The 16,293-nt window shown below is 48.2% G+C and overlaps 1 protein-coding gene across 2 annotated transcripts; it reads right to left on the reverse strand.

The window, feature by feature from the left end:
* Positions 1-159: 159 nt before the first annotated feature.
* NCAPH (non-SMC condensin I complex subunit H) lies at positions 160-10,094 on the reverse strand. Of its 2 annotated transcripts, none has more exons than XM_085242910.1 (17): positions 9,811-10,094; positions 9,645-9,738; positions 8,511-8,603; positions 7,898-8,036; positions 7,239-7,357; positions 6,732-6,921; positions 6,140-6,231; positions 5,787-5,995; positions 5,225-5,373; positions 4,220-4,326; positions 3,429-3,551; positions 3,005-3,112; positions 2,178-2,339; positions 1,819-1,932; positions 1,488-1,573; positions 1,090-1,165; positions 160-666 (listed from the first exon to the last, which is right to left on the reverse strand). In XM_085242910.1, exons 1-17 carry the CDS (start codon positions 10,026-10,028, stop codon positions 607-609), a joined length of 2,139 nt encoding a protein of 712 aa, XP_085099036.1. In that variant the 5' UTR covers positions 10,029-10,094; the 3' UTR covers positions 160-606. The 2 variants fall into 2 exon arrangements, with proteins under 2 accessions (XP_085099036.1, XP_010721458.1); XM_010723156.4 differs by having other exon boundaries at positions 7,239-7,360.
* Between the last annotated feature and the right edge of the window lie 6,199 nt (positions 10,095-16,293).

Consider the following 16,293-nt stretch of genomic DNA (forward strand, 5'->3'; position numbering starts at 1 on the left):
AGGTCTGTCTTGGGTACTGCAGGACTGGGTTCTGGGAGACGGTGCTCTGGTGATCCTCTTTCCTTTAGGAGCAGCCCTATTTCTGCTGCTCCCTCAACATCTGCATTTTGTTTTAGCTGTCTTGCTTCACTTTACTTCTTTTCTGCACAGAGATCTAGCTAAGAATGCAGTAGGAATTTATTATTCATATGCTCAGTATCAGTCATGTCAGGGAAAGACCAAAGGAAAAGGACTATAAGAACTGGAAACATTAGCAAGTCTCTCAGCATACTGAGTTATAGACAACAAATGACATGACACATGGAGCAGCATTCTGCTCCTAGGCACCAATGGTTCACAGAGGAACTGCAGAACTCTGCTCCTGAACCCAGGAAAGAGGGAATGGATCAAAGAGGGCAGGCTGAGCAGCAGCTGTCCATCTGTACAGCCTCCACGTTTAGGTAGGTGAGATCATGTCCCCAATTTAAGAAGTTTTCCTGAGGTGCACAAATCAGCACGAATGCTGGGAGGAGGAAAAGCTGCCACTGCTGCAGAACAAACACTGTCCATCTGGGGAGCAAAGCTCCAGCCTGGAGGTCAGCCTGGGTAAGCTGCTCCGCACACAGCTCAGTCACCTTGTTTCACGATGACATCAGACAGGTCCTCTGTGCCATTCAGTTTCAGATTCTGTGGAAAGCAAAAAGCTGAGTTTAGGAAAGCTAGTCTCCTCCCCTTTGAGGCTGAAGATCCAGGGAGCTGAATAAAAACACATAAGGAATGCTCAGAACAACCCTGGCCCTTTCTGCCTCCATCATAGCGCAGAAGATTGAGGAATCCCCTCAGCTGCTGTATCACTCTGAAGCACCCACAACAGAATAACATTAAGCAGTGATGTGCTCCATCCCTTCTGTCCTTCCCTGTCCTCACATCTGACAGCAGACAGAAGTCAAGCTGGAAATACTGTGCTTTTTATTTCCAGCACATCCACCTGATTTGTGTTCACTATAAACATGAAGTGGGATTTAATTATAAGATTCTGATGTAAAAATAAAATGCTGTGTGCTTTAACCACTGCTCCTACTCTACCTCGCATACATGCACTGCACTTACCTTCTCATTTGCCAAGTGCAAGAGGCAGGCAAAGGCTAAAGGGACAGACAGATTTTTAGCCATCCCAGAAGGCAACCTAAGGAAGAGAAAGAAGGTTAGAATGGCCAGAGCCTGAGCCTGTGGATAGAGCATGTCTGCAAGCTATCAGGTCACCAAAGATAAGCTGCATGTGGCAGCTCCTTCCCCGGTCTCTGATTTTCTCTACCTTATTCCATTATAAAGACTTGGCCAAGCCAAATGCAACCTGTAACTCCCTCAAGCAAATAGACAGCAAGAGATTTCCCTCCTCAGGATTCAGGTAGTAGGTTGCAACAGAAACAAAATGGATCAGTGCTTGCCCAAGCGCTGCTCAAAAGTCTACCCAGCCTGGAGTCCAACCTTTTATAGGGCCTCTCTACCTGTGAAGCAGTTCCTTTGTGATGCTGCTGAAGGCCTTCTCCCCTGTCACCACTGATGTATCGCTCTGTTTCTCCACATCTTCAATCTATTGAGTAAAAAGACAGACACTGCTGAGGCAGCTTTTGCTCAGCCCCTCATGCTCAGAGAACCACCACTACAAATCACTGCTCACAGTCCACCCTTAACAACAATCCCATGGGAGCAAGGCTATTGGAAAGGAATTGCCACTAACACGTCCATGATGACCTCTTTGGGAGCTAAGTATTGTTACATGCAGGGCATACGCTTCTCTTCAGGCCTGTTAAAGTATCTGGCTCTGCCTACACTCACCTCTGCCGCTGTGTTTTTCTGTGTATCAGTAAGAAGGTCCCACATGTTTTGCTTCAACCTCTTCATGTCCATTTTCTTGGCTGTCTTTGCATATTGAATTGCTATCTTATTGACCTGAGGAAAAGACATTCAGGGTTAGAAGAGAGCAACCAAGCAGCAGCAGTGTCCTCAATCATAACCAAAGGAACAACTCAAACTTGATTTTCCTATAGCAATGACATCATCTCAGAATAAAGGATCCATTAGCAAAACCTTGGAGATCCTGCACAAGGAAAACTGCACTTTCTCTCTCTCTGAGAGGCCCTGCTGCAGATCTGCTCAGTCAGTGGTACACAGCTGGGCACATCGTAAGTCCTTACCTTCTGAGGCTCAGCAATGAGGTTCAGTTCCCCATACATTGTGATATCAACGCCATCAGCCCCGTTGAGCTCGTGATCTTGACCCTCAGGGTGAGAGGTAAGGTTGCACTCTGTTTGGCCCATGAATTGAATGGGGTCATTGTCATCATCACTATCTGCAGCCTGGTCAAGAAGAGATACACCAGTGAGGCCACATCCAGACATCTTGGAAGAGCTGCAGATTTCCTGCACTGAGTACCCACCCCTCAGGAGAGTGGTGACACCTGCCCACTGCCCCTGTGGACCAGTGATCTTGAGCCTCTTCTGACAGCTGAAAGCTCGGGATAAGGCTAAACCCACCAGAGATCTAAAGCACAGAATATCAAAAGGCTGTTCTACACAGAAAGATGACAGAGATGAAGGCTCTCCCACCAGTGTGGGGCTATATGAGACCTGAAGCATTGGCCTGGCAGAAAGCTGAAACTTCAGAGAAAATGTACTTCAGCAGGAGCTCAAAACAGTTGGGTGCAATTATCATTGTGCAGAGGTGACTGCAGAAGTGAGCAACGGTATCTGTTGCTGCTCCATGGGAGGTACAGTATGGAAAAACATGGAATGGAGTTTCTGCAGGAAATCAGCCAGCAAACTCCAAGGGCAGATTGTTTAATTGATGTTACCAGAGTACCACTGAGTGACAGGACAAAGGTGCGTGGCATCAGCTTTGCCACAATCTGATGGCAACTCTTTTTCCCACTAGTAAGTGATGCTAGACATAAGATTCTTCCTGAATTCCTTCTACCACATGTCAAATGTGAGCAACAGAGAGAAATGTTCTTGCTCCCAGTTACCTGTGCTGCAGGGCAGAAATTGGAGGTGTCATTGGGGTTATTGTAATCATATTCACCGATCTCATCTTCATGATCCAATGAGCTGCCTGGCTTAGGCAGCCTGAAGAGCTGCAGAGATGAGACTGGAACATCAGGAAAGAGGAAACTAGATGCTTTCCCCAAGCAATACCTACATCTTGCTAATCCATTGCCACCCCTTTTCCCAGCCTGCTGCCTCTTCCTCCTCTACATGTACCTCCCACCAACCCCCTCATAAAGCATAACAGCCAAGCACAGACAACTTAGCATCCACAAGTTAGTTCACTAACAGGCATCATGCTGGCTCATTTCCTGCCCTGAGGAGCATCCCAGAGGCACTTCAAGCAGATTAAGAGTGATTCTGTACATGGAACATTGCCAAGAAGATTTTGGAGAAGCCTCTTACCTTAGCAGCTGGTTTGAGGAACAGCTGGACAATGTTGTTAGGGTTGTAGTTGAAGTCTGCAGGAAGTGTGGTGCTCTTCACATTCTGGTTTTCCAGAATGGATTTGCTCAGAGTTAAAGCAGCCTGCAGAAGGTAATGCCATAATCCATGTGATATCCAGTATTCAGCTTCTTATAAGGGCAGATGGTGACATGACAAGGATGAATGGTTTTATACTAAAAGACAGATTTATATTAAATATTTAGAAGAAATTCTTTACTCAGAGGGTGGGTGAGGCTCTTGAACAGATCACTAAGAGAAGCTGTGGGTGCCCCATCCCTGCAGGTCTTCACAGCCTGGCTGGACGGGGCCCTGGGCAGCCTGAGCTGGTGGGTGGGAAGCAGCCCATGGAGTGGATCTTTAAGGTCCCTCCCAACTCAAGCCATTCTATAATTCTTCAATTCTATGACCAAACATGGATATTTGTTTAAAGTGAGAGAAGTTATGAAGTGCTTCCAAAGTTGAGTCCTACACTGCATGCAGTGTCTTAAACACAGCATCCTGGGACACACAGCTGGGCCTGCGGGTTCTCAGTTCAGACAGGGCAGAAAGAATCCAGCCCAATTCTTCACTTCAAGGCTGGGAAAACTGTAAGAAGATTTGGAGCCAGAAGACCCTGCATGAAGGAGGATGCATGATGCTGTGTTTACTGAGCCAGTTTCCACAAGAGAACAAAGATGAGCCACCTGCTGATGGCACTCTAAGATGCACTGATATAGCAACGAGAGCAGAGGCAGACACTCAGTGCATACCTTGGTCTTACGGAAGTATGTCTCAAAGTCAACATCCTCATCAAAGTTCACTTCAAATGCTTTCTTTGCCTTCTTCTTCTTGTTCTCTTTCTCAGAGTCAGCACTTGCTGCAGAAAGGTAGGAACATGAGCATCTGCTCCACAATGACAGGTTACCTGTGTCCTTTACAAATACTTTTTTTCTGTGTTAGGGAAAGAAGCAGGTGGTGTCCTCTGCTTCACACTTTGAAAGGGATCTGTATGTCCTTATAGAAGCAGTAAGTATAAACCAACCTTCAAGTTTTTATGTTGAAGGATCTGTATTTTCTTCTATTGCTACAGTGAGACAGCCCCTCAATGCTGAGCACCATTAACAAACCCAAACAACAGAGAACACATCAGACACCAAAGGATCTGTGTGTGACTTGAGAGCCTTCCTGGTGTCCTGACTCAGTACTGCTTCCAGTCAGGCTAGAAAAGAGCCATGCAGAATTGTCTCATTTCTACTGCCTTTGCTTTATGGCTCACAGAATCACAGGGTTGGAAGGGGTCTCTGGAGATCATCTAGTCCAACTCCCCTGCTAAAACAGGATTCCTAGAGTGGGCTGCACACCCATGTCCGGATATATTTTGAATATTTCCAGAGGAGAAAACACAACCTCACTGGGCAGCTTGTTCCAGTGCTCTGTCACTCTCAAAGTAAAGAAGTTCTCCCCCACATTCATATAGAATTTGTTCTGTTCCAGTTTGTTGCCCCCTCTTCTGGTGCTGAGCACCCAATCACTTGACAGCCACCCTTTACATATTTATAAGATCGATCAGAACCCCCTCGGTCTTTTGTTCTCCAGATTGTACAGCCCCAGGGTTCTCAGCCTTTCCTTTGAAGGGAGATGCTCCAGGCCCTATTATCTTTGCAGCCCTCAGCTAGACTCTCTCCAGTAGCTCCCTATTCACATATTGCCCATTTCCCAACAGAATCACAACCAGGCAGCAGCATATGAGCTCCAGGCTCTGAATACATACATACATTTGTGTCGAGGTTTGAAACGCCAGTGCTCTGGGCCAGCCCACATTGACAGAGTTCGGGGGCTGAAGTAGGAGTATTCCCCTGGTTTCATGGAGAGATGAAGGCACATGGTCCCAATGTCTCCTTCTCCAAAAGAAACTGCATCAATTCTGGAAAGAGCACACACACTGCTCAGTAAAATCCTTCCTCTGAGATATACCGGGCCTGAATGTGTTTAATACCCTGACCAGCTCTGTACAGACACCAGCCTGCAAAACTCCTGCTTTCTTAGCAGCAAACAGTCTGGAGTCCGTGAGGCTGCTGCGAAAAGAGGTGGGCAGGGCAGGCTGAAAATGGGAGCAGAGCGAGCAGACAAGCAACCAAAAAGGAAACATGACCATACAAAGAAGGTCCTTCTAGAAGGCAGAGATGTGAATTCCTAAGTGTACCTGAAACTTGATCAGAAAGCAAACTATAGCCAGATAGAAAACATGCACACAGGAAAGCAAAGATCCTCCAGAGAGCTATCTTAACTTGCTGCTGACAATCAAAGCAAAGCAATAAACGTGCAGTGACTACTCACCTCTTGCTCTCACAGACTGCCACAAGGGATTTGTTGTTGTTTCCTGCAAATTCCCCAATCTTTTCTGTTGTTACACTCCTGGGGGAGTCCGCATTGAAGTCATCATCTGACAGGGCAGGAACACCATCTTCCACATCACTGTCTCTTTCTGCATTGATATCGAACACTTGGTCGCTCTTCTTAAATTTGTCCAGCAGGGCTGATACTGACTGCAAGAGAAGGTGCTCAGGAGAAAAGCCACAGCACCCCACAGAACACCTTGCTGCCCCACACAGCTCTCCAGGATCACTCTGGAGTGACAGAGCAGAGAATACAGCTCAAGTATTCAATCCTGCACAGAGCCAACTACGTACCTCTTCGTGGGATTCGGCGTCCCACTGCATGAACTGGAAATCAGCCAGTGAAGAATAAATGGGGCGTTTTAAAACACACTTTTCTAGCAGCACTAGAGATAGGAAGGATAAAGAAATATCAGACACAGGATGAAATAACCAGCAGGTAAAACAAATGCCAGGTGCTAAACTATTCTTAGTTTCAAAAGCACTTAGGCTCATTTCTTGGCAGAAAGGGATGCTCAGTCAGATCTCTGACGGAAGGGTGGGCATAACACTGTGAATCTTAGAGTAACGGGGTTTAGGAATACTGACAGGATTAAAAGACTCTATAAAAGTCAGCCCTAAACCTGGAGCACGCTCATCTCAACTACTGCTCCAATCATGCATACATGCTGTGCAATAGGTTGAGCTACATGCAGAGATCTAAAAGGCTGTGAGGGTCCTGGTCCTGTCAGCAACCAGCCTCAGCCCAAGCAGGATCACAGCAAGGTGCCACAAGGGAGCCAAGAGGTCAAAGCATAAGCAAGCTGGCTGAGGCTAAAAGGAGTATGCTTGGCAGATGAAAATGATGTCTGGATGGGAGAATTGCTTACTGGTTACCAGCACTCACACTTCAAATCTGTCACCTTCACAGGATCACTGTTGGGCAGGACGAGGGTTTCTGAAGATGGGAGAGGCACAATCTTGGAGTCAAAAAGGAGCTCACTGAGACAATTCTGCGTACGTAGGCTGGTGAGGAAGATGCCAGCTGTGCTGCATTCATCAAAAGATGCTGCTGTTTTCTGGAACATGGGGTCAACCTGCAGGTGCAGAATCAAGGAATGGAACAGATGGGTAGTAAGAAATAGAAGTTTCTGCAGAAGATTTGTAAATACAAAGCCAAAGGGAGAATGACTCATGCATCTTTTCTCAGCGAGGAGAAAACTCTCACAGCTGCCTCACACAGCAGGAATAGACACAATTAAGGATCACTCTGTTACAGTAGCAGAATTCAGACATGCATGTGAATCTAACAGCCCAAGAGACAACACACAGTAAGGAAAACAATAAAAAGGCAAAAAATGAGGCGAGTTTTCCTTCCTCCACTCACCACTACAGAATGTTCATCTCCACCCACCTCACATCTCCGATTGGCCTCTGTCACATTGATGTTGTTCAAGTTCTGTTCAATCGTTTTGAAGGAGTGCTTTTTCTTTGTTTGAACTCTCTTGGCAGAACTGGAAGCTGTACTGTATTCTTCTGAAAGAAAAAGAAGCTGAAGTTAGAAAAACTTGCTAAAATATCCTACAGCTGAAGGACAATACAACTGTACTTCACTTTGTGTGCACACACACAAAAGGCCAGTGGGCAAAAAGTTATCCAGTTAGGGATCCATTAGCACAAACCACCAACACTTCAGTGGCTGCTCAATGTGTTTCTTTTTATTTTGTTTCCTTTCTCTTAACAGCACATTTCTGTTTCAAAGCAAAGAACAGCAAAGTGTGGGATGTTTCGTTCTCAAACATTTCAGAATAGGTCATCCCTGTTTTGCACTCAAATCTAGCTGGCCAAGTATTCAAATACAGGGCTGAGCATCAGGTTCTCATCTCAAACTTCCCCAGAAAAGAAACTCAGTATTTCGCAGCTCTTAAGAAGAAATAAATACATCAAGCTAGTGGTATTCTCCCAGTTATATATATCAGTAGAAAGAAACAGTGCTTTGAAATTCAGCAGAACACAGGAAGTGTTGTGAGTGGAAGCAGGAAGAGCTTAACAGAAAAGGAGTGAATGGCACACCTTCTTCTGGGCTGCCCACATCTTTTGTAGGTGCTGACTCCTTGCCTAAGCCTCCAAGCACTTTGTATGTGTCTGCATGGACCACATCCACACGCACAGCGTAGATCTTCACACTGGCATCGATGGTGCCAGCTGCCATCTGACAGAGGAACATAGGATGCAGTTTTTAGTGAGGAAGGAACAGGACACATCAAGAGGTAAATGCAGAAGATGAGATGCAGACCTGAGTTTTTGAATACTCTTGGAGCAACAAGGAACTATCAATAGCAAGGAGTCTTTGCTTGGATATTGCCTACTTCGATCTGTCCCTGCTGTCTCCTACACTCAGGTCACATCACCTTCTTTCCCATCACAGCCCTGCTTTGTTCCTGGCCAAAACACCCAATGTTTACCTCAGAAGCCTTATTATTAAAGCTCTCCTTTTGAAGGACCATCACTGAAAGAGGCACTTAGCCTTTAACTTCTGCAGTACCGAAGCAGTCAGCAGTATTAAATTCCACTAAAAATGACAGTGCTGCCTCTACCAGATCTCTTGCTGAAAGCTCATTTATTTCAGATGTGTCATTTATTAGAGCTTCAATTCAGAGACCCAACACTGCTGTGAACAACTCACCTTGAAGTTGGTCAGCTCGGAGTCTTTCTGTTTCAGTATTTCTGTCATGTAGTCTATCAGATGTAAGCCAAAAACATTCTTGGTGTTGATTTTCTGCAATACAAGTGCAGGTGAGAACGGAAACCCAGAACATGATGCTGTCAACCTGCAAGCCACCAACCAGTGGGGGACTCACAGACCACTCTGACCTGCTTGAAAGGCCCAAACCAGCTTTACACCAAGCTGAGCAGTGCAGCTGACACATCAGAAAAAAGGAATGCCATCCAAAGGGACCTTGAAAAACTTGGAAGGTGGACCTGGTTGAACCTGAGGTTCAACATAGCAAAGAGCAAGGTTTTACATTTGGGTTGGAGTAATCCCAGATATGTATACAGACTGGGAGAAGAAATCCTTGAGGGCAGTCCTGCAGAGAAGAACCTGGGGGTCCTGGTGGACGAACAACTGAACATGAGCCAGCAGTGTGCAGCTAAGAAGGCCAATGGCAGCCTGGGCTCCATCAGCAGAGTGGTGGCCAGCAGGGAAAGGTGATTGTCCCTGTCTGTTCTGTCCTCATGAGGCCCCATCTGGAGTATTGTGTCCAGGTCTGGGACCCTCAGTACAGAAAAGATGTGGAGCTGTTGGAGAAGGTCCAAAGGAGGGCATGAGGATGATCTGGATGACTGGAGCATCTCTCTCACAAAGACAGGCTGAGGGAGCTGGGAGAAGAGAAGGCTGCAAGGACACCTCATTGCTGCATAGTGGTATTAAAAAGGGTTTATAAACAGGAAGAGAATCTACTTCTACAAGGGAAGGCAGTGAGAGGACAAGGGGGAATGGCTCTAATCTTAAAGAGGGAAGGTTTAGATTGGATTTTGAGGAAACTCTTCACAGAGAGCAGTGAGGTGCTGGAACAGCTGCCCAGAGAGGCTGTGGATGCCCCATCCCTGCAGGTGTTCAAGGCCAGGTTGGATGGAGCCCTGGACAACCTGGTCTAGCAGCAGATATGGAGGTTGGTGGCTCTGCATGTGACAGGGGGTTGAAACTCGGCTGCTTTCCACCCCAAGCCATACTACGATGACTCAGAAGCTGTGACACGTCGCAGAGGATCGCCCCCACCCCAAATCCAGGGGCGATCAGAGCAGGAAACCCACTCACGTTCTCAGCGGACAGCTTGATGCAGGCAGAGTAATGCTCCGAGATCTGCGCGTTCGTCCATTCCGACAGGGCCGGCAACGACGCGTCCGCCTGCCTGAGGGAAGGAAGCACAGCCGTGCCAGGGGAGCCGAGCCCGCCCACCGCCCCCCCCGCGGCACGGCCCTACCTGGGCACCGGAGAGCAGAGACTGAGAGGCGAATCGGTGCCGCCAAGCTGCAGATCCACGACCCGCGAGCGCCGACGCTGCCGTCTTTCCCTTTCATCGTCGTTACCGGGACATTCGACCAACGTAGGGGTGGCCGAGGCACTAAGAGAGCGCGCAGCCGGGGACTCCGCCGCCCCTCCACCACTCCGGCCGCCCCTCCGCGGGGTCGCTGCCCTCATAGCAGCAGCGGACTGAAGCTGCGCCCACCGCTCCGGAAGTTCCGCCGCCGAGCTCCCTCCCTCCCTTCACCCGCTGACCAATCAGCGCGCGCCTCCCTCTCTCTCCGCCAATCCAAAGCCGCAGGGGTCTCACGCCGCGCCATCGCCTCCTAGTTTAAATTTGCCGCGCTCGAGATGTAACGTTCGCCGCCTTCTGGCGCTGTGGAGCGGAGGTTTTGTTTCTTCCGCCTGCAGCGCTCCTGCCTTGCAGTTTATCTCACTAAATTCCTCCGTCACGTATCAGCCTGGGTTGCCCAGGGCTCCATCCAGCCTGACCTTACCTCTAGGGACAGGGCATTCCCAGCTTCTCTGGGCAGCTGTTCCAGCACCTCAGTACTCTTGGTGAAGAACTTCCCTGACATCCAATACAAACCTTCCCTCCTTGAGTGTAAGACCGTTCCTTCTTGTCCTGTCGCTATCTACCCTTGTAAGGAACTGGCTATAGGGCTGTGCTCAACGGGTGGTGGTTAATGGAGTGAAGTCCAGCTGGTGACCCGTTATGAGTAGTGTCCCCCAGGGATTGGTACAGGGGCCCATCTTGTTTAATATCTTTACTGATGACCTGGGTGAGGGCATTGAATGTGCCCTCAGTAAGTTTGCAGGTGACACCAAGCTGGGAGGTGGTGTTGATCTGCCTGAGAGTAGGGAGGCCCTTCAGAGGGATCTAGATAAGCTGGATCACTGGGCTGAGGTGAATGGGATGAGGTTCAACAAAGCAAAGTGCTGGGTCCTGCACTTTGGCCACAACAACCCCATGCAGCGCTACAGGAGGCTGGATGACTGCAAAGAGGAAATGGGCCTGGGGGTGTTGGTTGATGCTTGGCTGAACATGAGCCGGCAATGTGCCCAGGTGGCCAAGAGGGCCAACAGCATCCTGGCCTGCATTAGAAATGGTGTGGCCAGCAGGAGCAGGGAGGTCACTGTTCCCTCTGCTCAGCACTGGTGTGGCTGCATCTTGAGTACTGTGTTCAGTTTTGGGCTCCTCACTACAAAAAAGACATTGAGGCCCTGGAATGTGTCCAGAGAATGGCAAGGAAACTGGTGAGGGGTCTGCAGCACAGGCCTTATGAGTAGCGGCTGAGGGAGCTGGGATTGTTCAGTCTGGAGAAGAGGAGGCTCACAGGAGACCTCATTGCACTCTACAGCTTCCTGAAGGGAGGTTGTGCTGAGGAGGGGTTTGGCCTCTTCTCCCAGGCAACAAACAGGACCCGAGGAAATGGCCGCAAGTTGTAGCAGAGGAGGTTGAGGTTGGACATAAGGAAGAACTTTTTCTCTCAGGCACTGGAATGGCTGCACAGGGAGGTGGTGGAGTCGCCGTCCCTGGCAGTGTTCTGGCGTCTGGATGAGGAGCTGCGAGATCTGGTTTAGTGCTTATGATAGCAGTGGTGATGGGAGGGCAGTTGGACTGGATGATCTTGCAGGTCGTTTCCAACCTTGCGATTCTATGACTCCATGAAAAGCTGATTATAATCTCCTTTTAAATATTGGAAGGCTGTGATGAAGTCTCCCTGCAGCCTTCCCACCAGGCCCAGCAGCTGCCTCAACCCGTCTGCAATGGATGCCTAAGTTCTTCCCAACAGACTTCCAGCCTGAACCACTGGATGGTGCAAGAGGAAAAGATGTGCTTAGAGTCCAACTGCAGTCCTCAGAAAGAGATGCTGGAGAAAGACGCTGTGTGTGCTGCTGAGCCAGCCCTGGTCCCATTCCCTGCTCCCCAGAGCTGAGGGAGCCATCAGCCAGCTTTTGCACTGAACTCCAACCACCCCCAAAAATGGCCATAGAATCAACTTCTGGAGATTGGCATCTGTTCATCAGCATAACTGTTGTACCCTGGAAGCCCAGGGCACTTGTGCAAATAGCAATTCAGAGGAACTCTGAGGGGAGGAAAAACCCTATAGGGCTTTTATCTCATTTCCAAATGACTCAGGGTCAGAAGCAAAGAGGTCTGACCCTCTTCTTCTCTGGCTCCAGCAGGGCCAGACTAAACTGGGGGGGGCTGTAAAAGCCAAGTCATGCTTCATGATGCTTTCCTCCTAACTGAGCTTCTAGTGGCCACTGTAAACAAATCAGTATGTCCAGCTTTGCATCCCAAATAAAGGAGGCACAGGGAACTGTGAGGGTTTTTGATGTTCAGACGAATTATTCCTGCCCTTGCAATAGCAATGTGTGGAGCATTTGATTATCCCCTGCCATCAGTGGTGCAGGCGAGGACAGAAATATTCATGTTCTGTACTTAACTGGAAATTAAGAGAATGCATCATCTGGTGACAGGAACTTCTACAAGTGGCTGCTTCCCACTCAGTCAGCTCCGAGACCTCTACATCACTGGGGGGATATTGGGAAACTTGATTTATGACTGGTGGATGTTTGCTGGAGTCACCCAAAATTGATGGAGGTGTGCAGGGATTCTTCCCCTCTTGGAGGAGCGCTGCAGGCTCTTACAAGGTCTGCTCAAGTAGCTGGGAAATGACTCAAAAGGGAAGGCTGCCTGCCTGCCTGCTGAACTGCTGGCACTTCTCCACCTGTCTACCTGCACTATGCCAGGGCTGCAGGAAGCTTCGGGGTGACTGAACTCAGGGGATGTCTCTGAGCTGCAGGCAAGCACTGGAGAAGAGGGGAAAGTTGAGACGAGCGGGAAGGGCAGCACTCCTGTGTGACTGCTGCAGCTGCCGTGATGGATTTAAAACCTCATTGCTTGTGTCCTGCTGAGCTGCTCAGCAAGTTCCAGGGTGAGATGTGCTGTCTGCTCCAGACCCACAACACAGGTAGCGTAGCAACAGGGATCTTCCCCAACTGCAAGGTTAAAAATAGAGCCAGGGAATATTGAGCTTGCAGCCTTCGGGGTTCCTGAGGCTGCTGCTGGCTGCAAGCATCTGACTTAGGCTCAATTCTGGGCACTTGCCTGTGACAAAGGGTTTGCCAAAGTCTGGGTTAATGCATGGGTCTGCACCCTTTCTATGCACACACGCAGTCACCTTGTGTCTGGGGACTCTGCTGCAGTGTCTGAGGTTGATGTTGCACAAGCAGGGACTCTACTTGTTGCACCCCTCTACAAATGACCCATGAACTAAAGATTATCTGGTAATTTCCATGTCCTGCCACAGACACTGCAGGAGCACTTATTAACTTGCTGCTACTATTTTTATTTAAACAAATGCTGCTCTCCTCAGTAATAAAAAGTGATTTGATACCTGCTCAGCTGCTGCCATTGACCAGGAAGGAAGGCGCTCGGTTTTGGTTTTCATTGCAGATCCTTTTTGGAGACAGACATCCTATGCTCAGCCTCTCACTCGTTTCTCCCTTCCAGAGTACGTTCTGTTTTTAGCTTTGTTTGTTATTGTTGCAGAGCTACTTCTGTCTGGCCTTGCTCATACCTAGGGGCACAAGGAAGAGATTTAGACCTCAGAAGAGGTAAATGGTTTGATTCTTCTAGCTCATTAGGGAGGCCTGCTTTATGTCTGGAAAGGCTGTGGCACAGATTACACTAACACAAGTTGAATTTGTTTTTTGTTTTTTGTTTTCCTTTTGGCCCTCTGTTAGTGGATGCAATTATGAGCAGGGAGGTTAGTGGGCAAGGGGCCGTACGGTGGTGTCAGAGCTGAACTCACATCTCCCTTTGCAGACTCCTGGCTCGTTTGCTATAAACACCAATGATTTGAACTTTTGTTTGATAAAACACCTCTCACGTTTTATCGCCGGTTGGAGTATTTGTACTATGAAATCCAGGATTTCACAGACTCTGTAGCAGCTGTAAAATGAAATAACTCCTCACATGCAGAGATTTATAAGCCACCTGTAGCAAGGCTGCAGCGCAGGCGATGCTTCCAGCTGAGAAGTCCTCAAGGTTCTGACAGAGCAATCAAGATTGTCGGGTTGGAAGCATTTGAAGGATGCCGTGTGCTGTAAATCCTCTGAGGCCACTGGAGCCAGCAGCAGCCACGTTGGCACAGCACGGTGCTGGTGACTGACTGTGCCCACACATGTGTTGTTCTGGGCGAATTTCCCTTGCAGATGAAGGGAAAGAAATGCAGGCTGTTCTGGGCTCAGCTGCCACAGTTCCCAGGACCTGCAGCAGCAGTTGTTTCTGAGCACAGGAACCCACTGCAGAGATGATAGTGCCCACAGCAGTCCGGCTGGAACTGAGGCGTGCTTATTCAGGCCAATTTATTTTGGGATTTAGGAGTCTTAGCAGTTTCAAAGAATGTTGGCGATGGTGAATAAGGGGTTAGAGCAGTGCTGTGTATGCATGGGGGAGAGCAGGGTGGGACACACAGTCTGAATGTGATAGGGCAAGCTTAGTGATTCCCTCTGTCCAGGGGGAAAGAGTGAGTCGCTGAGCTCTGAGTCTTTGCGTAGGCTGCCAGGTGGACTGGTGTATTTGGAGGCATGAATGCCTTGGAAAGTGCTTTGAATGCCCTGTGCCTCTGAAGAGCAGGGCAGAAAATCAGATAGTTTGAAGAGCAGGACAGCTCACCTTGCCTCACTTCTTAGCACTCCTCAAAAGGAAGGACTTTCTAGATGGATGTGGGGAGAGCATCTTGGGCCTGAGATGCTCTGTAGAGCCTTATTGCTGTGTACTCCATCTCCTAAGCATGTTGAGCAGCTCTGACATCTCCGAACACGTGCTCTGTGTGCCTCTGCTCCTTTTTATGCTGCTGGTCAAATCCCAGTGTGGATACCACCATCTGTGTGTCAAACATCTGAGGGTTTTGTGGAGAGAGGTGGTAACACAGTAATGTTGGTGCTGCAAGGTAAAGTCTTAACTCCATCTAAGAGGGACTCAGATCTGGTGAGTGTGGCTGGAGAGTTTTTGCTGTGCTCCAATTCAGTCGTGGGTATCAATCTCAGCCTTCTAGATCTATGTGATCTTATCTTGGTGAAAGGCAGCAGGACTGGTGGTGGTGGGGCTGAAATCACATGCAATCTTTGTTCTAAAGGCTGTGAGTACCAGAAGTGTCATGCAAAGAGACCCGCTGCTCTTTGGGGTGAGGACTCCTAAATTCCTCAATTTCAGTGCAGATTTGCAGCCATTTGATGATGCCAGGGAAGCTTTTGTGCCATCAACAGCTTGCCATAATCAACTACACATCCCTCAGTACCAACATTATCTGCTGTTGTCATCATGGCTGCATGCCTCCACAGAAGGAAGAATGGTTCAGAACAACACATCTTTTCTTCTTCCTTTTACTGTTAAAATTTTATCTTGTTACCTCTGTGAAATCTTTTTAATCAACCTGGACAGCACAACCTGCTTTGCAATAAGTAGGAATCATATTTTTGGAAGTGTTTTGCATGCTAATGCTTTTAGGAGTGTGAAATGCTGCTGTTCATAATGACTGTGCCTCCAGGAGAAGTGTGTTGCTTGACACTTCAGTCTTCTGTAGCCAGAATGTTTTGGTTGGAAAGGTTATAGCTGCTTATATGAAAGTGAAAGGGGAAAGCAGGATCAGCATAAGCTGTTCCTGTGGGTGCACTGGTTGTGGCATGAGCCACGAGAAGCTGTTCCCAGTGGGGATCTCTGTCCTGGGAGATGTTCCAGGATGAGGCCTTGAGCAACCTGATGTCACGCACTGAGACCAGCAGTGACACCAGGACATACCAGACCTCTCTGTGACTCTTCTTTGTCCATCAAATTGCTCAAATTAATCACATTTGACTTTTAATTGAACCATCACCATGCTCAAGCATCCTATTTAGCAGTAATTGGTCTCTCCCATTCCCTTCCTTTCCTTAGCTGCTTCTCGTGTTTGGGTCTTGCTGATGCAAAGCCCTCTCGATGTGTTTACTTGGCTGCACCAAGAATATGGGAACTGCTCTTAATCCTTATTTCACACTTGCAATTGGATTGAGTTGATTTTTGAATTGCCACAGCAGGTTCTCAGATCTTTCATTAGCTAATGCTTGATTCATTTAGTTCAGTGCTAAAACATAATTGCTTGTCTAAACAAGCAGGCCACGTTGAAGTGGTGTCTGTAATTCACTGAGTAGCCCCATTTGTGAGAGGGAAACCAAAACCCACCGTGATCTGTGCAGAAATTGAAGTGAGGAGGTCAGGAGGTCAGATGAAAAACAGGAAGAACCCTCTGCCCTTCGTACACTTCACACTTAAGCTGCTTCTCATTCAGCTCTTTGGCATAATGATCTAACACAGCATTTGGTGCTATGGAAACCCCAGTTTAAACACTGGTGTACAGCAGCAAGCAATTGACTATCCCTAATTTTCATT

This window comes from Meleagris gallopavo, chromosome 24 (genome assembly GCF_905368555.1).
Source record: "Meleagris gallopavo chromosome 24, MGAL_WU_HG_1.1, whole genome shotgun sequence".
In the NCBI taxonomy this organism is placed as follows: domain Eukaryota; kingdom Metazoa; phylum Chordata; class Aves; order Galliformes; family Phasianidae; genus Meleagris; species Meleagris gallopavo.

What these genes read in the sequence shown, in the direction of transcription:
- NCAPH (XM_010723156.4), bottom strand. Translation starts at nt 10,028, where the DNA reads ATGAGGGCAGCGACCCCGCGGAGGGGCGGCCGGAGTGGTGGAGGGGCG. An exon ending in AGGCCAATCGGAGATGTGAG is followed by an intron (nt 6,922 to 7,238) that starts GTGGGTGGAGAT and finishes CTGCACCTGCAG; the next exon opens with GTTGACCCCATGTTCCAGAA. An exon ending in ACAAAGGAACTGCTTCACAG is followed by an intron (nt 1,166 to 1,487) that starts GTAGAGAGGCCC and finishes TCTCTTCCTTAG; the next exon opens with GTTGCCTTCTGGGATGGCTA.